Source organism: Aplidium turbinatum, chromosome 11 (assembly GCF_918807975.1).
Source record: "Aplidium turbinatum chromosome 11, kaAplTurb1.1, whole genome shotgun sequence".
Taxonomy (NCBI): domain Eukaryota; kingdom Metazoa; phylum Chordata; class Ascidiacea; order Aplousobranchia; family Polyclinidae; genus Aplidium; species Aplidium turbinatum.
Genome location: NC_137482.1, coordinates 25,063,454 through 25,085,584, shown reverse-complemented (window position 1 = coordinate 25,085,584; position 22,131 = coordinate 25,063,454). Strand labels below are relative to the sequence as shown.

At 40.7% G+C, this 22,131-nt stretch overlaps 1 protein-coding gene across 1 annotated transcript; it reads left to right on the top strand.

The window, feature by feature from the left end:
• Nucleotides 1–17,304: 17,304 nt before the first annotated feature.
• Nucleotides 17,305–18,525, top strand: LOC145779703 (stress-induced-phosphoprotein 1-like). Its single transcript, XM_082591340.1, has one exon. The coding sequence runs from the start codon at nucleotides 17,360–17,362 to the stop codon at nucleotides 18,053–18,055; it is 696 nt and encodes a 231-aa protein (XP_082447466.1). The 5' UTR covers nucleotides 17,305–17,359; the 3' UTR covers nucleotides 18,056–18,525.
• The last annotated feature ends 3,606 nt before the right edge of the window (nucleotides 18,526–22,131 follow it).

Sequence of the window (22,131 nt, the reverse complement as noted above, 5' to 3'; positions counted from 1 at the left end):
GCATGAACCGTGGATCTCTACATGCTTCATTTGACGTTAGTATGCTGCCGGATCAGCTTCCGGGTCGGGAAGGTCGTGTGTTGCAAAGGAAGCTTTTTTCCGAATTCCAGTGGATGCGTCTTAACTCTGATAGTACTTGTTATTGTAGTCACCTGTCCGAACATATTGCGGCAAATCCGAAGGCGCCACTTTAAAGATAACAGGTCACGAGTCACGCGCTTTTTAAGTCGCAAAGAAAAACATAAAAGAAATTTGTTTAGTTTAGCAGCGCTCATAAGATCGCAAAGCGCAAGAAAGCAAACATCAAACCTATTAAAGCTTAATTGCTGCTAAACGCAGTCTTTGTGAGAAAGACTAACCATTGCGAATTTGCGAACATACACACATTCAATGAAATTTGTTTGAAAACTCTCGCCCACCCAGAATTCCTCTCTTCTAAGAAAAAATCGACGCCTTTGAGCATTACTGCAGTGCCGTGCCCGGTGGCCCTTTGTCCAACTCGTCCTTAATACCTTCAATGAAAGTCCTTCATTGTCTAGCGTCAAATCCAAGACAATTTAGAACTGTGATCAAACATCAATATAAGAAAAACAACAGCAATGCAAGATGCTTGCAAACAACTAAATCGAAGTACAACTTCATAGCAAATATTTTTTCTATATTATTGGGGGGGGGGGATGCTGCCAAAATATTGGGGGGATATATCCCCCAATCCCCCCCTACTTCGGCACCACTGGCTTTTGATACCACCCTGATTGTGCCATAATCTAACCAACAGCTGTAACTTTACGATGCATTGTTTTTACTTTTTATCAACTCTGCTTATTTGGTTATATGTGGCGCTGTTGAAGCAAATTAAATTGACTTGACTATATCAGACCACCCCTTTTGTTGCCCAATGCAGAAAAATAACGAATATTTTGTAGTTTGTACCAACACCCAGGGCCGGATTTAGATAGAGGCCCTAGGCCAGGGATTCTTAACCGGAGGGGCTCGCACCCTTATGGGTTGCGCGAGCTGTTCCTAGAAGGTGCGGGAATGCTGAATGATGAGAGTTAGCTATAAAGGAATAATTAAGGAACCAAGATATTCCTGCCTGCTTCACATAACAAAGAACAAAAAACGATTAGATCCTTGACATGCAAGTGGCACTCAGCGCCAACACCCCACGATTTGATGCCATCATCAACAGGAAACAACAGCAAAAACGTCGCTGAGCTTGTTGCTTAATCACCACTGAGAAGAAACATTTTTTCTCATAGGCCTATCTAGTGAAATGAAGGTAATTTCGGAGCCAACTGCTGACAATTGGTGATGCAGAACTCGATGTAGTGCCTGGATTTTGCTATCTTGGTGACACGATTGAGCAATAGGGAGGTTGTATGGTTGCCATCGCAGAAAGGGTGCAATTGGCCTGGAGGAGTTTTTGTGGGCTCATCTTTATTCTTATAGATAAGGATATTTCTTTCGGTAGTCGATGTCACGTATATACTATGGGTGTAAAGAGTGCTCTACTGCATGCAAGTGAGACCTGGCTCATCACTGTCGAAGAGAAAAATTGGCCACGTTGTAATGATAATGTATAGTAGGCTACGATGGATCTGTTCCAAGCGCCTTTCTGAGCGGGTGAAGCTGGAAAAGATGAGATCCAGATTTGGCATCCATCAGCTTGAAGATATCATGAGATACAGAAAGCTGCATTGGTACGGACACGTGCAACGTATAGAAGAAGAAACTTCAGTTTTCGGGGGAGCATGCCCCCGGACCCCCCTAGAAAAAAAATTAGCTATATAAAATTATAATAAAATTATTCTAGCTAATAGCTATAAAATTAGCTATAATAAAATTAGCTATATTGCAACGACAATGCCATGGTACGATGGATCTATTTTAAGTGTCTTTCTGACCGAGTGACGATGGAGAGCTGAGGTCCAGACTTGGCACCCATCAGCTTGGAGATGTCATGAGATGGAGAAGGCTGCGTTAGTACGGACACGTGCAACACATGGAAGAAGACGCGTGGCCAAAGAAAATTCAGTTCTTTAACGTCCATGGAGTAACTTTCCGTTCTAAGAAGCGTTGGCTAAACTACGTAGGAAAAGATGTGCAGTCGGCAGATCTCATCTCGGTCGGCCTTCAGGACCGGGTGGCATGGAAAAATGCCGTCAAAGAGGAGAAGGTTGTTGGCCACCAACCCTCGCAATGCTGCAAACAGGAGACGTTAAACCGTATAGATAGACGGATGTACAAAATATCAAGAAAAAAATAATCCAATTGTCAGATCCCACGTATGAGGAAAGCACTACGTTGTGATATTTTATTGTCAGTTAAATGAATACAGATTGAAGAAACGCAATAGTTTTGTTCTTTACACGTGTAAAAAACATTGCTTTTGAGTCATGCTAGAACTGCTTGGTTATTTCAAAGTGGTGCCAACACATAAAAAGGTTAAGAACCACTGTCCCAGGCTATTCTCATTTTGAGGTCCCGAGGCTCCACTCTAACAGCAATAGAGAAGAATATTTAAATCAAACTACTAGGCTACTGATACCATAGTGATTTAGAAATGCAGGTAAAATCCACATAGAGCATATCCATGTGGAAAATACTTATTTTTCGAGAGATCATATAGGGTATATTTTCCGAATGGGTATTTTCCAGTCGGAATATTTTCCGTGTGGACATTTTCTGTATGGATTTTTCCGTGTGTATTTTTACCGATTACCTTGTATTAGTTCAGGCCCTTAGGGAAATCTTTGGGCTAAACGTGTTACACGTTGTTTTTTTGCATATTTTTGCGGTTGGTCAACCCAACTTTGATTTTAGTGGGTGCCGCAACTTTTTGGGTCACGTGATCACCCCCAAATCGGGAATTTCCCCAAAAATCACGTTTCAGCTCTTTTTACGGCATTTTTGTGAAATTACATATTTGATTTTTGCATATTTTTACTTAAAAAGCACATATAGTCTATAACATAGAGTCTATAACCGTCTATAATATAGACGGTTCAGCACTCATGCAAATAATAAAACCCAGAGGTAATGTGAAAACATTTAAAGAATACCTTTTTTAAATCGTTATCCCTTACGTTACTGGCAAGGCAGCAAAGTACAATCGTGTTGACATTGTCTTCGATGTATATCTGAAAAATAACATCAAACCTTCTGCAAGAAACAAGCAACGATCTGGATGTTACGTGGCTGTCACAAGTAATACTCGTCTTCCTCTCAACTGGTCTGAGTTTTTGAAAAATGACAGCAACAAAACTGCGTTATATCAACTGTTTCAACAAGCTGTGATAACTTCAGTCGATTCAAACTTGTCTATGATTGTTGTTACATCGTTAGATACAGCTCTTAGCTATCAAACATTGGACATGTCTGAGATTTCCTCGTGTGATCACGAAAGAGGAAAAAAACCGCTAGTTTTTTCATCTTGAATTCACAGTGTTAAGATTCAGACATTGCATAATCTGGTGTCGTGTAGGCCTATTCATTTGATTTGTAGATCATAATTACATATTATTTTAAATTTTGAAGTGGCATGGCTAAAAGGGAAATTCACTGCTGGTAGTTGCTTTTCTGGTTATACCCTTGATGACGTCATTATTGCGTCATCCTGTACTGGTATTATTGTTATTGCTTGCAAATTCAAAATTTTAAGCATGTAAAACTTATAATGATAGTAGTTGATTGCTTTTTTCAGAATAAACTTACATTTGGTTTCTAAATTTCAAGTTGTCTAGTCTTAATAATGTAATGATGACGTCATAAAAGATGCAATCATGACGAAACTGCTTTTGGGAATTGTGAAATGGTTCTAGTAACCGGTACTCCAACTAAAACCAACATAAAAATAAGTGAGACAAAACAAACACAAAATAATTTGACTGCTGACGTCATTGTGACGTCATCATTTTTTTTTGATTTTTTAACCAATTTTGGTCGTTTGCTGCAAACGACAGCAAACGACCAAACGACAGCAAACGCAAACGACAGCAAACGAAATTTTGAAAAATTACTTTGAATTTGGTGCATTCTGAGAGCATTTTCAACAAAAATATGGGTAGCCTACGAATATTCCTGTAAAATGGTGCTGTCCGGTAGCATAGCAAAAGGATAAGATCATGTTTTCTTCGGCATTTTTCGGAAATAAAGCTAAGTCTCTGTCTTTTCTTGTTGCTAATTCCTGGCTGAGATGTTTGGTATTGGCAAAACTCGCTCTTTTAATGCAATTTTGTTTAAAATTAGGCAATTTTTTTTAGACTGAAAGCATCATTCTCTATATCGTGACGTCACACGCGTGCCAAAGGGGGGGGTTGTAACCCCCAAAACCCCCCCTTGGCTACGCCACTGGGTACAATGATACTTCGTGCTTGAAGAACAGCTTTGAAGAACAGGACAGTTTAAACATCTTTGCCACGAACTTAGCTTGAAACAAACACTCTATGAAGAAGGGATGATTTATATTTGACTGTGGGTTGTGTGTTCTTCTTTGGTGTTCGCGTTTTGCCGAACAAGTCTAACAATACTTTGGTTATTGGTTCTCCAAAATTTTCATTTTCAACAAAACTGGAAGATCCAAACGATTCAAATTTTGTTTACCCAAAGTTATGAAGGCTTAGAAGCTGTTGCACACCTTCATCATTGGAGGCTTGCCTTGAGCACATTGTCAAAAGTTTTCCAGACGATTCGGTGAAAGGGTTGCCAAGCTCTTCAAACGTTTGTATCAAACAAATCAATTCTTAACGAAACCTCTCGTGATAACCTTTACTTTCTTCGTGATGTAGCCATTGGAGTTTTTTTGTCACTAATGCCAATTTTGTCATGAATTTTGTCAGCGTTTCTACAATCATTGGTTGAGAAATCATTCATCGTTTTAAAGCTTCTTCGTTTTGAAACAATTCTATAGAACCTCCTTTACCTTTAACAACGGCATTGCACTGCTCATGATTCTGGTCAAGTGCCATTGCAGAAAACCTCTTACCGGATTTTGTAACCACAAACTTCCCTTCAGCAAAATGTGTCTTCAAAGTGGAATCAGTTTGCTCAAATGCTTCAATATCACGATTGTGAACTGATGTCCAACGAGCATAAAGATGATGATTCAATGCAAAAAACCTAGGGCAAATGCTGTTCAGATACTTGCAGTACATTTTCCAATTTTGCGTTTTTTCCAATTTTGCAAGTGATGACCCCGATAATTGTTAACCGGACAAACGTGTGCTAGACAGGTTCCCCCAGTCCCAACGTTGACCCTCGCTCATCACGGCTTCAACGCTCACAATGCCTGTCCCGAGCAAGCCTGTTAAGCGATGGAACTTCAGAATGGCTAACTGGGAGTGCTACAGCCTCCTCAGCAACGAAGCCACACAGTATATCCTATCCCCACACAACAACAACGTGGAAGAAGCATACTAGGACTTTTGTGATGCAATAACATCAGCGGAAAAACACTCCATCCCCGCGGCCGACAACAGAACGACATGCCGTGCTGGGATAAGGAGTGCGAAAGCCTCTACTCCGACTTCCTCCACGCCCCCCAGGGCAACGATACCAACCGCTTAGCCACAGCCCTGTTGGCAAGGCTGGACTCAAAGAGGAAGGAGCGCTGGACAGAAGCTGTTGAATCAATCGAATTCACGCACTCCAGCGCATAGCATGGAGTACATTGAACAACCTAACTGGTAGATCACGTGCCTCTCGGCAACAATGTCCGGTTTCAGCAAATTCCATCGCCTCACAACTCGTGGAGAACGGGAAATACATATCGAGAGACCGTGAATCAGACAGATCCGTCTTACAAAAAACGAAGGACCTCTGGAGGGTAAACCCCAGACGGGAACAACATCTCGGGTTAGTTCACCCCTGAGGAATGTTCCGCCGCCCTCCAGCACACAAAACCAGGTAAAGCCCCAGGCCCTGACCACTTATGCCCGGAGTTGATACTTCATGCTGCTGCCTCCTTAAAGTCCTGGTTAAAAGACTTCCTTTCCTGCTGTTTGCGCCACCTGAGAATTCCCAGAATCTGGAGAAGAGCCCTTGTAGTTGCAGTTCCTAAGCCGAAGCCCCCAGGGGATCCAAAGAGCTACCCCACAAACTCACTGCTATGCATCCCTTTCAAGATCCTCGAGAGACTCATCTACGCCCGTGTCAAACCATCCGCAGCTCCCCCGTGAGCAAGCTGGCTTTCGACACGGACGATCAACCGTAGATCAGGTCACACTTATGACCCAAAACATTGAGGACAGTTTTTCGACTAAGAAGAAGGCAGGCGCCATGTTTGTTGATCTCACTGCTGCCTATGATACCGTATGGCATAGCGGCCTTACCTGCAAGTTACTCCGTCTGCTTCCTGACAGACACATGGTCCATATGATGATGGAACTTGTGCAAAACCGCAGTTTTACCCTCACAACCAGTAGCGGTCGTCGAAGCAGACTACGCCGACTTAAAAACGGCGTCCCACATGGCTAAGTCTTGGCTCCTCTCCTGTTCAACATATACACCTATGACTTGCCCCCCACCATCTCCAGGAAATATGCTTACGCAGACGACCTGGCACTCCTGCACTCTGCGGGAAATTGGCAGTCAGTGGAGAGGAACCTCAGCCAAGACATGCAAACACTATCAGCATACCTTCAGAAATGGAAGCTACAGCTCAGCAAGGCAAAGACAGTGTCAGCGGCCTTCCACCTTAACAACCGAGAGGCACAGCGTGAGGTAAACATCAACATTGATGGGGAGCGCTTGCCCTACTATGCCGAACCTACTTATTTCGGGATAACTCTGGACAGGTCACTCACGTATCGCCGACACTTGGAGTCACTGCGCAAAAAACTATCTACACGCGTCGCACTTTTGAGGCGATTGGCGGGTTCCGGCTGGGGAGCTGATGCCAAAACTCTTCGTATAGCTACCTTAGCCCTTGTTCATTCCACCTCTGAGTACTGCAAACCAGTCTGGTGTCGTAGTTCTCACACCAACTACGTTGATACCGCTATCAACGATGCACTGCATACTGTGACTGGATGCCTGCGTCTCACTCCGACGGACTGCCTACCCATTCTAGCAGGCATCCAATCCGCTGAGCTACGTCGTAAAGGAGCCACGATTTCTCTCGCTTGCCGCGCTCTGGACCCCGACTATTCCCTCCATGCAACATTCAAGCAACCACCACCTTCAAAGCAGCGGCTGAAATCAAGACGCCCCTTTGTGCCTGCCACACAACTACTTAAGAACACAGAAGAACTTGGTTTAAGTGAGGAACACTGGACGAACCACATGTGGAACACGGAGTGGCAAAACCACACCTCCACGCTCCGTGACTTTATACCCGACGCCGATCCCCGTCCACCAGGGATGTCCCTCGCAAGGCTTGCGTGGGTCAAGCTTAACCGCCTGCGAACTGGCGTCGGCCATTTTTGTTCGGACATGCACAAGTGGGGCCTGGCTCCTTCACCAGAATGCGAGTGTGGTGCCACTGATCAGACCGCAGACCATGTCATCCACCACTGCCTAACCCACCGGCCTCCACACGGTGCGCATGGTCTGAGGGTCCTGGACGACGAGACTGTTGAGTGGCTGATGATTTCCTGCCCGCCAATCTAGCCTGGAAAGATCTGCTCATACGCCGATGATGAGTAGTTTTTTTGGTAGTTACATTCATGATATGCCTATCACTAATCAACCTGTATAAAATACTGGTTATTGCCTACCTACTATACTTACCTGTACGAAAAACATCTGGAAAAAAAATCACAAAACAAAATTATGACGTCATTCATGATGCAATGCTGACGTCATATTTGAAGAGGGAATTATTTTAGCATTGGTAACTTATTGTAACCAAAAAAGTAACACCAACAACAAACAAGCGACTACAATAAGAAAAAAAGTAAAAAATTAATCTTGTGACGTCACAATGACGTCATTAATAACATAATTTTGGGTGATTTTTATCTCGTGTATTTTGTAGTGGCAGTCAGTCCAAAAAAAAAAACGTATCTAATTGCATAGAAATGCCGTGAAAAGAGCTCAAAATTGATTTTGGGGGATCCCCGATTGGTAACGACTAGAATCACTAAACATATCACTAATCAACCTGTATATAAATACTGTCACAATCAAGGTGCAAAGGCCTCGCGATGGCTTGCTTTGTATCTTCAACGAATGTGCTATTTTCATTATGGAATTCTGGTGCGTTGTGTTATTATCGGTTATGACCTGAAGTAACCTCCGATTGCGAAATCGTTATTATGTAAGAATCTTCTTGCGAACGTGACCTTCTAGAGACTTCTGTTGTTTACCTTTTAAATGCTACGTGACCGAACGATGGTTCTTTATGATGTAACCTTCTCGAAGTTACTGGACTGAACAGCCAACTATAAATAGTGGTGTAGTTTGTATTTCTATTTTATTCTGAGATTATTATTATGGGAGTTATATTATGATGAGTTGATTATTATGATGAGTTGGTTATGAGAGATCATTGCTGAAATAGTAGCAGTTGGTAATAGAAGCAAAGATTATTGTTGATCAAAAGTTGAAGTATTGCATACGAGTAAAGCAAGTTGACGCTAATATAATTTCTGATTGAAATTAGAATCGTATGAGAAGCTGCGAGTGGATTACGTTAAACTTGATCAATAGTCGCAAGCATTGGAATCTATTGCCGTTTACTGTTACTTTGATTAATTGTTGGAAGTGGTGAACCATTCGTTGGAGTCCTTCAAGCGTTTTTATATATCATCTCACCAGTAGAACTATCCGTGAATTTAATTGACTGCTTTTCGGTTATAACCCATTAAACTACGTCATTGAATCTTTCCAAGTCTTTTTTCTGGTAAGAGATAGAAAGAAATCGTGACATTCTGGGGGCTCGTCCGGGAATAACCGAAAAAATTTAACCGAAAAACCGAAGAATACCGAAAGATTTATTGAAAGAATAATAAATTAATGTCAAGATGGCGGATACTGTCAAACATGAGATGATTGAAGACTTAGGGAGCATGGCTGAACGAATGGGGCTGACTGGTAATGAGAAGTCTCAGTTTGTGATAGAAGAGTATCACAAGATAATGGACCAAAAAGCTCAGCGAGAAGCTGACGAAAGAGAAGATAGAAGAGCTGCTCGTGAAATAAGGAAAGCAGAACTTGAAGCTGAAGAAAAACGAGCACAGCGTGAACTTGAAGCTGAAGCAGAGGAGAAGCGGGCGCAGCGCGAAGCTGAAGAAAAACAAGCTCAACGAGAAGCTGAAGAAAAACAAGCTCAGCGCGAAGCTGAAGAAAAACAAGCTCAACGAGAAGCTGAAGCTGAAGAAAAACAAGCTCAACGAGAAGCTGAAGAGAAACAAGCGCAGCGCGAAGTAGAAGCTGAAGAAAGAAGAGCGCAATATGAATTGGAAAAGTTAAAACTTGAATTAGAAAGACAAAAGCTGGACATTGGTGAGCGATCTAATTCTATTAATGATAATGCTCGAGATGTTATTGTGGCGCAAGTTAGACGTCCAGATTTGCCATCATTTGTTGAAGAAAAAGATGAGTTGGATAGTTACTTGTTAAGATTTGAAAGATATGCTACAATAGCCAAATTAGAGAAGTCGACGTGGGCTACCCAGCTAAGCATGTTATTATCGGGACAAGCTCTTGATGTATATTCAAGACTTTCACAAGAAGAAGCCATGAATTACGACAGATTGAAGTTAGCTCTGTTAAAGCGATACAATTTTACCGAGCATGGATACCGTCAAAGATTCCGTGAGGCAAAGCCTGAACGACACGAAAGCCCAGGTCAATTTATTGAACGTTTAAGAAACCTTTTGTTAAAATGGTTTGAACTTTCGGGGGCCGAACAATCATTGGACGGATTGGCAAACCTTATAGTTAAGGAACAATTCACAGATTCATGTTCAAAAGATTTGTCTGTATATTTAATGGAGAGAAGTCCAAAGACTCTAGAAGACATAGCCAGTGTGGCGGAACAGTACTTGGTTGCTCATGGCAAGAAATTGGCGCATAAAGAACCATTTCGTCGCAATACTGACAAAGGTCATACCAGTAGTTTTCACAAGAGCCTTTCTACCAGTGAAATTCGTTGCTTTAAATGCAATGGGATAGGTCATAAAGCTATTGATTGTCGGACTAAACCCAGGGATGGACGAAGGTGGTGCAATTTCTGCAGTAGATATGGACATGAAACGAAGGAATGCAGAGACAAGCCGCGTTCTCAAACCACAAATCAGCCGCCGAGGAACGTGACCGGTACTGTAGCTCACCGAGTGGGATGTGCTATCCAAATTCAAACTTTATTACCAGAAGAGGAGATTCCAGATGAGAGTGGTGGTGGGTCAGAAAGGAAGAAAATGGAAGATATATCTGAAGAAAAACAAATTAACACTAATTTGCCCATAGCGGTTGGAAAAGTGGGACATAAGGAGGTGAAGGTTTTACGGGATACTGGATGTACCGGTATAATTATTAAAAGAAGCTTAGTCAGTGAAGATCAATTGACTGGTGAAACGGGTCATACCACGGCAATTGATACCAGGTTAATTCAAGGACCTTTAGCGAGAGTGCATATCGATACTCCTTACCTTACCGGAATTGTGGAAGCCTTATGTTTGGAAAGGTGTTTGTTTGATCTAGTGATTGGTAATGTGGATGAAGCAAGGGCACCTGGTGAACCTGATCCGGAGTGGGGTATATCTGCCGCCGCTGTTACGAGGGCACAGGCAAGGAAGAGGGAAGATAATGTAAAGCCTCTAAAGGTAGCTGAGGTACAATCCAAATTAACCGTTACGAGGGATAAATTGGCTGAGATTCAAGAAAACGACCTGACTCTGAAGAAATTTGTTAATATGAAAGAGCCAATTAAAAGAGGAAATTTTGAGGTTCAATATGAAAAGTGTAGAAAAATCCTTCGTCGAAAACGTAAAAGATTAGATACCGGAGAAGTATGGAGCCAAATTGTAGTGCCAAAGGAATTAAGAAAACAAGTGATGAAGATTGCTCATGACTCCATTTTTGGTGGACATATGGGTGTGAAAAGAACGGAAGATCGAATCAACACCAATTTCTTTTGGCCAGGGATGCATAGTGACGTTGTGAGCTTCTGTAGATCTTGTGATATATGCCAGAAAACAGTTTCGAAGGGGAGAGTTGGAAGAGCTCCTTTAGGGAAGATGCCGGTAATTGACCTACCCTTTAAACGAGTTGCAATCGATTTGATAGGACCGATTGCTCCCGTTAGTGATGACGGTCATCGTTACATTCTGACCCTAGTAGACTACGCCACAAGGTATCCAGAAGCTGTACCATTGAAAAGGATAGATACTGAAACTGTAGCTGAGGCTTTGATCGATATTTACAGTAGGCTGGGTATTCCTGAGGAAGTCTTGAGCGACCTAGGAACACAGTTTGTTTCTGATTGCATGAACGAGGTATCCCGTTTACTTTCCATTAAGTCACTCAGGACTACTCCATACCATCCCATGTGTAATGGATTAGTGGAACGTTTTAATGGAACACTAAAGAAGATGTTAAGGAGGCTTTGTAGCGAACAGCCCAGACAGTGGCACCGATTTATTAATCCCTTGTTGTTCGCGTACAGAGAGGTACCCCAAGAATCAACTGGATTCTCCCCCTTTGAACTATTGTATGGGAGGACCATTAGAGGGCCAATGAAGATTCTAAGGGAATTCTGGACCAATGAATCCGATTCTTCAGAAGTAAAAACTAGCTATCAATATGTTTTGGAACTTAAGGAACGCCTAGAAGAAACTATGAAGATTGCCAAGGAAGAGCTAGAGAAAAGCCAAATAAAACATAAAAAATATTTTGACCGGAAAACGACAAGGAAAAACTTGAAGGAAGGGGACAAGGTGCTGATTTTGCTGCCGAGTGACAACAACAAATTGTTGATGCAATGGAAAGGCCCTTACCAAATTAAAAAGAAGGTCGGAGAAAATGACTTTCTCGTTTCTCTTCGTAACAAGCTAAAAACGTATCATGCTAATCTTTTGAAGTTGTACTATGATCGAGATGAAGACGCTAAAAGCAAGAAGCAAATGTTCCAAGATTCTTTACAAGTGTCAGAGCCCATGGTGACATTAACAGGATTAATCGAACATCAAGATAACGAAGACTATAGTGTCGATGATGATGAGTTACTAGAGTTAGGAAATTGCCATAGAAGAGAAAATATCAACGATGTGGTTATTGACTCCAAGCTGCCGGACGTACAAAGGAGAGAAATCAATGATTTACTGAAGAAACATAAGGAATTATTTTCAGATCTACCTGGAAGAACAAAAGTCACTAGCCATCAAATCAACGTGACCACTGATATACCAATGCGTTCTAAACCTTATCCTTTGCCATACGCTGTTCGAGAAAATTTGAAGAAGGAAATGGAAGAAATGGAACAGCAAGGAATCATTCGTAAATCGACATCTCCATATGCTTCACCGATTATCGTGAAAAAGAAAGATGGATCCAATCGAATTTGCGTCGACTATCGGAAGCTCAATAAGATTACACTCGGAGATCCAGAACCGATGACCACGGCCGAAGGTTTATTTCAACGCCTGGGTAAGAGCAAATATTTTACGAAGATTGATTTAAGTAAGGGTTATTGGCAAATTCCAGTGGAAGACAAGGATATTCCCAAGACTGCTTTTGTGACGCCAGATGCAATGTATGAGTTCATTCGAATGCCGTTTGGTATGAAAAACTCTGGCGCGACGTTAGTGCGCGCAATCAGAAAAATTCTATCCGGAATGGATAATGTAGAAAGTTACATTGATGATTTGATTATACACACTAAAGATTGGGACACACATCTACGGACACTCGACGAACTGTTTGGGCGCCTTCGTGTCGCTAATTTAACAGCCCGCCCGTCAAAATGCGTTGTTGCGACCAAGGATGTGGAATTTTTGGGTCATATAGTGGGATATGATTGGATTACGCCAAATGAAGAAAACCTAAAGAAAATTCGTAACGCGAAACGTCCCAAGACTAAAAAGGAGGTGCGTTCTTTCTTTGGCTTGCTAAGTTATTACAGGGATCATATTCCATCTTTTGCTACGATTGCTGCGCCTCTAAGTGATCTAACTAAGAAGGGGATGCCAAACAACGTAATGTGGAAAGAAGAACAAGAGAGAGCGTTTCGAACACTACAGGAAAGTCTTCTGCAAAGACCAATTCTGAAATTGCCCGATCATGATAAGGAATTCCTCGTGCGAACCGATGCATCAAAAGTTGGTATTGGAGCAGTGATGATGCAAAGACACAATGACAAACTATATCCAGTCACATATGCCAGTAAGAAGCTAACCAATGCCGAACAGAAATACTCAACGATAGAAAAGGAATGCCTTGCAATAATTTGGGGCATTAATAAATTCCGTCTGTTTTTGATGGGAAAACCATTTATTTTGCAAACGGATCATAAGCCATTAACTTTCCTTTCCCACGCCAAATTTCAAAACGATCGGATAATGCGTTGGGCTTTGGCATTGCAAGTGTATGACTATCATATTGAAGACATTCCGGGCAAGGACAATATTGTGGCCGATTATATGAGTCGAATAAACATTGATTAACTTGACAGTTGCTCAGCTGCATACCGCTGTGGCGAATAACGTTTTTTTTTGGTGTTTTATTTTTGTAGTGTGTTTTATATTGATTGTGTTGTTATATTGTTTGCAACAATATTCTAAGGGGGGGCGTATGTCACAATCAAGGTGCAAAGGCCTCGCGATGGCTTGCTTTGTATCTTCAACGAATGTGCTATTTTCATTATGGAATTCTGGTGCGTTGTGTTATTATCGGTTATGACCTGAAGTAACCTCCGATTGCGAAATCGTTATTATGTAAGAATCTTCTTGCGAACGTGACCTTCTAGAGACTTCTGTTGTTTACCTTTTAAATGCTACGTGACCGAACGATGGTTCTTTATGATGTAACCTTCTCGAAGTTACTGGACTGAACAGCCAACTATAAATAGTGGTGTAGTTTGTATTTCTATTTTATTCTGAGATTATTATTATGGGAGTTATATTATGATGAGTTGATTATTATGATGAGTTGGTTATGAGAGATCATTGCTGAAATAGTAGCAGTTGGTAATAGAAGCAAAGATTATTGTTGATCAAAAGTTGAAGTATTGCATACGAGTAAAGCAAGTTGACGCTAATATAATTTCTGATTGAAATTAGAATCGTATGAGAAGCTGCGAGTGGATTACGTTAAACTTGATCAATAGTCGCAAGCATTGGAATCTATTGCCGTTTACTGTTACTTTGATTAATTGTTGGAAGTGGTGAACCATTCGTTGGAGTCCTTCAAGCGTTTTTATATATCATCTCACCAGTAGAACTATCCGTGAATTTAATTGACTGCTTTTCGGTTATAACCCATTAAACTACGTCATTGAATCTTTCCAAGTCTTTTTTCTGGTAAGAGATAGAAAGAAATCGTGACACTAATCAACCTGTATAAAATACTGGTTATTGCCTACCTACTATACTTACCTGTACGAAAAACATCTGGAAAAAAAAATCACAAAACAAAATTATGACGTCATTCATGATGCAATGCTGACGTCATATTTGAAGAGGGAATTATTTTAGCATTGGTAACTTATTGTAACCAAAAAAGTAACACCAACAACAAACAAGCGACTACAATAAGAAAAAAAGTAAAAAATTAATCTTGTGACGTCACAATGACGTCATTAATAACATAATTTTGGGTGATTTTTATCTCGTGTATTTTGTAGTGGCAGTCAGTCCAAAAAAAAACGTATCTAATTGCATAGAAATGCCGTGAAAAGAGCTCAAAATTGATTTTGGGGGATCCCCGATTGGTAACGACTAGAACATCACACAACTCAGGCGACGAAAATAAGAGAATTGAAAGTAGTTACTTTTAGCGCCAAAAAAATCGAGTGCGATGTTTTAACTATTTCCCGATTAGTTTTATTTTTTCAAATTTCTCCTTCGCCTTAATTGTGTGATGTTCTAGTCGTTACCTTCCCGATTTGGGGGTGATCACGTGGCCCAAAAAGTTGCGGCACCCACTAAAATTGAAGTTAAATTCATCAACTACAAAAAAATGCAAAACACCAACGTGTAACACGTTTAGCCTAAAGTTGCTCATTTTTGCCCCTAAGGGCCAGGACGGGACACTTAACTTCAATCGATGTTTTGCAGAATTCCTTCTTATCAACATCGGTAACTTTGGTATCATGTTATTTCTATTGCACACCACTACCAACCAGCAAGATACAAAGACTCAGTTAGTATCGCATGACCTTATAATTAACAAAAACAAAAAAAATTAATTTGTCCCATCTTGCCCCACACCTGGGGCAGGACGGGACGCGTATTGTTCATATGAGGAATCACCTGTAAAACCACAAATCTACTGATAATATCTTGTAATTTCAAAAATGACTTGCATTTACAGCACACGTAGCCTAATTACATCAGGGCAAAATGACAGACTACTTTTTTCCATAAAAATCACATACAAAATTGCCACGCCCATTATAAGCAGAACAGATGTCCCATCCTGCCCCAATCTGCCCCCAAGCAGCTCTGTCCCGTTTTGCCCCAATGACTGACATTTTGAAATTTTCTGTTTGTTTATTATATATGCAACTCACATCTAAAAAGTCAGATACCCCAAAAAGCACTTTTATTACTGTATCTCCAGACCACGTATCATCTTCCAGATTTTCCTGAAATCATGCTAAAATGTGAAAAGTTTGATAAGATTTCTTATAGCAACTAGCCTCTAATCAGTTATCTTGTTGCCACGATCACGTTTTTTCTCTGAACATCTCTTTTTTTTGCAAGTCATCGAGAATCATGGTGTCCTTTAACATCTAAATGGGTAGAGGACGCTAAAGCTAATACTTTTAAAAATATCCACGGTGTCCCGTCCTGCCCCACGTCCCATCTTGCCCCACCTTCCCCTATATCAGCGATAAAGAAGTAAAAAACATTTTAGTACAGCTCGTTTTGTCATGAATTGCGTTGTTCTTTCTCATTTGGTTTCGAATTAATACTTTTGTAATGATTTTTATTTTTAACATAACGGCTCTTAGATTTTGGAAAATCTCTAGTCACAACTGTACCGTAATCGATTGGTGACAGAGTCTCACGTGATCCGAAGCAAACTGTTGCGAGCTTACAAACATTTTTTAGGCATGTCAGCAGTTTTCATTCGAAGAAAGTTTTTCAGTGCGCCATAATTTTTTTGTTCAGTGAGCAGTAATATTGTGAGGCTGTGCTTGCAAAATTGCAAGTAAACTATATGAACTTAGTGAATTGTTAGAAGTAATCTCAAAGTATCAAAGACTACGAATAAATTACAAATTTTCAAACAGCTCTAGCCTACTATTGCACTTTTTCAATGATCGCACACTTTTCACTGTCATCATCTTACTCATCCATTGACGATATGCTTAAGACAGATTTGGCCTATCGCCCTTCACTCAGTAGCGGATCTAGAAATAAAAATTTGGGGCACCGAGCATCGTCCGAATAAAACTCGTAGGAATGAATAGTATAAAAGTGGAAGTACAAGGAAACATGACAATAGTGTGAGATCTGGGGATTGGTCTGAGAAAAATTTGACAAACGTTATTTCGGTTAGGTTCTATTTGGCTCCGATAATGCTTTTTGTTCATGGCGCACATTTTAATTGTAGCTACTGCGGTAGCCTGTTCAACAGATCACAGATACGTTCTGTAAAACTTGAACTCAAAAGCTTTGTTTTAAGTTTGAAGCATTGCAAGCAGTCAAGTACGCAGAAATCAAACACTGCTCAAGTGCTCAAACTGCCTAGTGTTACTGCGCATTTGCGCCCGTTAGAGGGAACATTGCCTATCAGCTTTCTCACCAGCGTATTTCAATTACTTTTGACAATGGCTATTTTCAAAACGTTGTTTTATTCTTCAAAAAAATATAAAAATCGACTTAAGGGTAATAAATTGACTGTTTAGCTTTAGTATGTTTTCTTGACGCAGTCGTAGTGGCTCAAGGAAGAGAGACTTTTGTTTCATGTTTGGGATTGATACGTATAGCTTATGATTTTAGTATATTGTATAATTTGTCATTTTTTTGCTTTTAAGCATTGTTTGACATCACGAAGACCAACCTATCTCCAGCTGAAACGTGTTATTCATTTTGTGATAATGCTATGGTAGCTTTATTAAAACTTTCAGTTTCTAAACCATTCTGTCGAATTCCTATACCGCTCACTTGCGGTGAACTAATGTTTTTCAGAGTAAGGGATAACAGTTAACTTGCAGGGATTGATAGGTTAACCTGTACTGAGCGTCGTGATGGCTCAAAACAGTTGCAGTGTTTCGACCTTAAAAGCGAAGGCCAACGCGCTAATGAAGTGCGGAAAATACGTAGAAGCCATCATGGAATACTCCGAAGGGATTGCCTTACAGCCTGCCAACCCCCTTCTTTACAGCAATCGATCACTTGCTTTTCTTAAATTAGAGCAATATTTTTTTGCCATGAAAGATGCAGAGACGACGATTCGTTTGGTTCCTGATTGGGTGAAAGGATATTACAGAAAAGGCCAGGCAGAGTTAGGCGCTGGAATGTTTGACTTGGCTCTCGCCACCTACGCTACAGGCCTGCGATGCTGCCCTTGCGACGACATGCTCATGAAAGCGATGGACGAAGCAAAAGTTAAACAAACGAAATGCATCGCCTCGAAGCGACGAACCGTTCGACGCTACACAATATGTGCGGCTCTGATTGGCTTGTTTCTGGTCATCGCAGATGTAGCGTGGCATCCAGGCCGCAAGGTCTTAACAAAGCCTTGGATCCGAGGACTGGCCATTTTTGTTTCCGGCTTTATTGGTTACATTGTTGGCTCAATGTTAGTTTCATTTGGTCGCTCAAGCAAGGCATCTCTTCTTCAGCCTCCTCCAGAACTACTTACCGGGACACACTTGGATTACCTCCCCTCAAAGTCTGGCTGCAGCGATGATTCCATTTCCGATTCCTTAAAAGCACAATAGCAACTTAAAGTTTTGTTTAAAATGTAGCATCGACCTTTGCATCCACTCTTTCGACGATATATTATGTTAAATTGTAAAATATGTTTCGTCTGTCACTTTCCAACGTTTACTGCTATCTCGTTTAATTCTGTTCGTGTTTGATAAGCATGAATACTGTAATATACGCAGAAACTATCATGGAATATTTCGAAGGGGTTTCTCTGTAGCCTGCCAACCCTCTTCTGTGCATCCCCAGGCAATAAAGCAACGGTTTTTCACATTGATTCAACGTCTGTAGACGTTGAATCAATGTGAAAAACCGTTGCTTTGCTGTCTGGGTCATTAGTTTCTTTGTCCGAAATGTCTTGTTGTTTATACCTCGAGCAGTGAAGGATCGTCCTCTTGCCATTTGTGCGGTTGTATGTTTTAATCTGCCTTCCAACTTTAAACTTATGTGTTGATAACAATAAAATATGATGAAGCGAAGTTACTGGGCGCTTGACGCCGCGAGGACTCACCTGAAAAAATATTGTTTTTCTCATTATGTAATCCTTGGGTCACCACTCCCTTTCCCAGGCAGGCATAGAAAATACTTCCAACAACTTTATTTACAAACATTTAAGCAGCGAAAAAACATTAAACAAACTAAAATGAGTGGGCCCCTAAACAGCCGTGCCCCCTGTCAGGAGATACTGGGGCGGTTACCGCGGTCTTGGTAGCGACGCCATTTCAAAAGGCGTCGCACAAGGTTTAGTTTTCTAATTGAAAAAATTTCATATAAAAGAATAAAATCTTTTAAAAAGGCTATCAATGTATTTAACTTAATTCTTTTGAGACCACAAATTGTTGATCAACTTAAAAACGCAAACGATAGCCAGCAATCTATGCGCACTCACAGTTTTGCCATGATTGCGATTGCAACAAAATATTGATTACAAATGAAAAAAGGAAGAAATTATTTGCAAAGGTCGCCAAATTCTATCACTTTTCGATAAAATTTATAGAAAAACATTAAATCAAAATTTAGATTATCGATTTTTGATCCTGTGTGCCAACATACTGTGTAGCTCATATTATAAGGCAAGTTTAATTGACCTAAAAATCCAAAAAAAACAACTAATCTTTAGATTTCTAAAAAATAAGGCTAGGCCTACATCAACGAAAAATAAATTGAAATCAACGAAAAACATTGAAATATTCAACAGAATATATTAGGCTCATTTGAAGGCTGTATAAGGAGGCAACTAACTTCACAACGAACATCACGTTCAACAAGAACAAGAGTTGAAATGTGACGTTATGTTCAGTTCACTAAGCCATAACCCTAGGAAGGGCGCACGAATTTCTTCCTAGCACCTTAGTGCCCATAATCAAGAAAGAAAAATACCAGCTCAGTGGCCGAGTGGTTTCGCCTTCGGCTCTGGAACTGGTAGATCTGAGATCGATTCCACGTCGGGTCAAACCGAAGACTTCAAAAACGGTAGCGATTGTGTTCTTTCTTGTGTAACGCAGTGAGGACAAGTCGGGTAATAATGGTATGGCATCGTAGTCCTGCTGATATAAAATTTTAAATGGTCCCTGTCGCTAAAAGAATTTAGCTGTTGTAGAACAACCATAAATAAAAAACATCATGTCGAAATAAATTAAGAACTATTGTCGTAAGGGCGCCACCGCGCAATCCACGGCACACCTTTCAGTGTCTTGCCAAAGACACAGCCACATGCTCTTGAACGGTGTCGAACCGGCGCTTAATTATTCTAGAAATGTCGTCAAAATTTGCAGTGTTTTTAATGGAGGTTAAGTGAAGCACAAACCGAGGATTGATAAATAAGAATTTGTTGTTGAAGAAGCCTATCCGTGTTTTTTCGAACGTTTGGACTGGACATATCAATTAGCCTACATAAAATTGACTCTATTGACCTAAAATTGAAAATTTGACCAAACGATAAAATATTGACTGTCTATTGATCTATCAAATTAAGATTTTGAAACCTACTTCCTGCGTCCAGAACTCTTGCTTAAAACCACACAGCAATAAGTTACTAAAAATAAAATTGACTTTACTTGCCCTAGTCATCACATAACTTCGTCAATGTCGTTGATCGCTATAGGTGCGTCAGAAGTGCAACAAATTCTTCTAAATGCGTCGCCTCGATACTTATGAAACATATTTTGTTTCCAGACGCGATGTACCAAAATTCAGCTAAAAGCCTTTTCGGGATCCGCGATCGCTTTGAAGGCACTAAAAAGGGATCCACCAAGACAAACCGGTTGAAAACCACTTCCTTAGCCTGCATCCTGTATGTAACACGCATCATCAATCTGCATAATTTGTTGATCAGTGATTCATTACAAAGAGTCGGTGTTTGAAGTTGAATTAGGGGTAAGAATCAATCTTAAAAGGTTTACCAATGATTCAGATCAATTGAATACGCATTACATAATTATACATAGGCCAACAATGATATTGGCATCACATTAGACAAGCTCTAACTTCTCCAGTTACATTACCGAGAACTGTTTCTAGGGAGTGTAGGAATGCTGGATTATTAGGGTTAGTAATGAAGGAATAATTATAGGGAATCTAGCAGATACAACCACGAAATTTTGTTTGTAGAGAGCTACCAAGTTTTGGCTCAGGATTTAGCATTCATTCACGATGAATTTTGAAGATAGAGATGGTGACAGCGACATTAGGAAAAACAATATTGTGGAATCCAAACGAACTATTGCGATAGCAGCCTGGAGCACTATTAGGCTTCTCAATGGGAAACGTATCTCTCTATTTCACAGTGTAGATTCTAACGATCTCCTATTAGCCTGATGCTGCGGGTTCGTGGTGGCAATATCGAATAACACGAGCTTTCGGAACAGTCATGTGCTATGACGAATGTAGTATCTCTCTATGTTGCTACCTTTTGTGACAACGTAAAGGCCTACCGTTACAAAATAGGATTTTCCTACTTGCTTTACATTCATACAAAAACCAAACAAGGATGGAATCCTTGACATGCGAGTAGCACTCAACACCAACACACCACGATTTGATGCCATCATCTACAGGAAACAACAGCAAACACATCACTAAGCTTATTGCGAAACCACCACCACTGCGGAGAAACTATTTTGTATTTTTCACAGAACTAGCGAAATAGAGGCACTTTCGGAGCCAACTGCTGACAAACTTACAATTGGTGATGTAGAATTTGACGTCGTGCCTGCCATTCGCTATCTTGGTGACAGGATTAGGCAATTGGAAGCCTAGTTAAATGTCATCGCAGTAAAGTGCAATCGGTCTGGAAGAGCTTTCGTAAGCTTACCCCCACTTTTACAGACCAGGAGGTCTCTTTCGGTAATAGAGGTATCATGCATAATATGTGTGTGAGCAGTGTTCTACTGAATGCAAGTGAGACCTGGCTCATGATAGTCGAAGAGCGAAAGCGCTATGTCGAAGCGACAATGCCATGATACGATGGATCTATTTCAAGTGCTTTTCTGACCAGGTGACGATGGAAGAGTTAAGAATCAGGCTTGGCATCCATCAGCTTGAAGATGTCATGAGATGGAGAAGACTGCGTTATGGTTCCTCATTCTAGAAAGGGGTGCGAGAACTGGTCGGTGATTTCAAAGTGGTGCCAATAATGAAAAAGGGAACCACTGCATTAAAGTAGGCCTCATAACCAAATTTGCAGAAGTCTAAAAATGCTTATTCAAATCCGGTGTTAAAACAGCTTAAATCCAAATCGAATCCACTTCCGGTCGCTGGCGTCAAATTGGGCAAAACTTAAATTCAAAGGCCATGTTCATCTCTGCTACGTCAGAGTTGCACGGAGTCAGGTGTTCGGTTCTCCTGCTTCACTCCGAAGGCTGTGACTCCAAACTTCACTCCGACTCCGAATGCGATAAAGCATAAATCACAGTCAAGAATTTTTATACTACAACCAGGGTTGCCATTGACAAGAACCCTAAAATAAGGACACCCGAAAAATTAAATTTTCACAAAAAACAAACGTTTTTGAACAAATCTTTGCATTTATACGAGCCATGATGTTATATTGTAGGCTATTCAAATTTTTTTGCCAGAAACAACCCGTTCC

Excerpts from the sequence above, each read along its gene's own strand:
- LOC145779703 (XM_082591340.1), top strand. The coding sequence starts at position 17,360 with ATGGCTCAAAACAGTTGCAGTGTTTCGACCTTAAAAGCGAAGGCCAAC.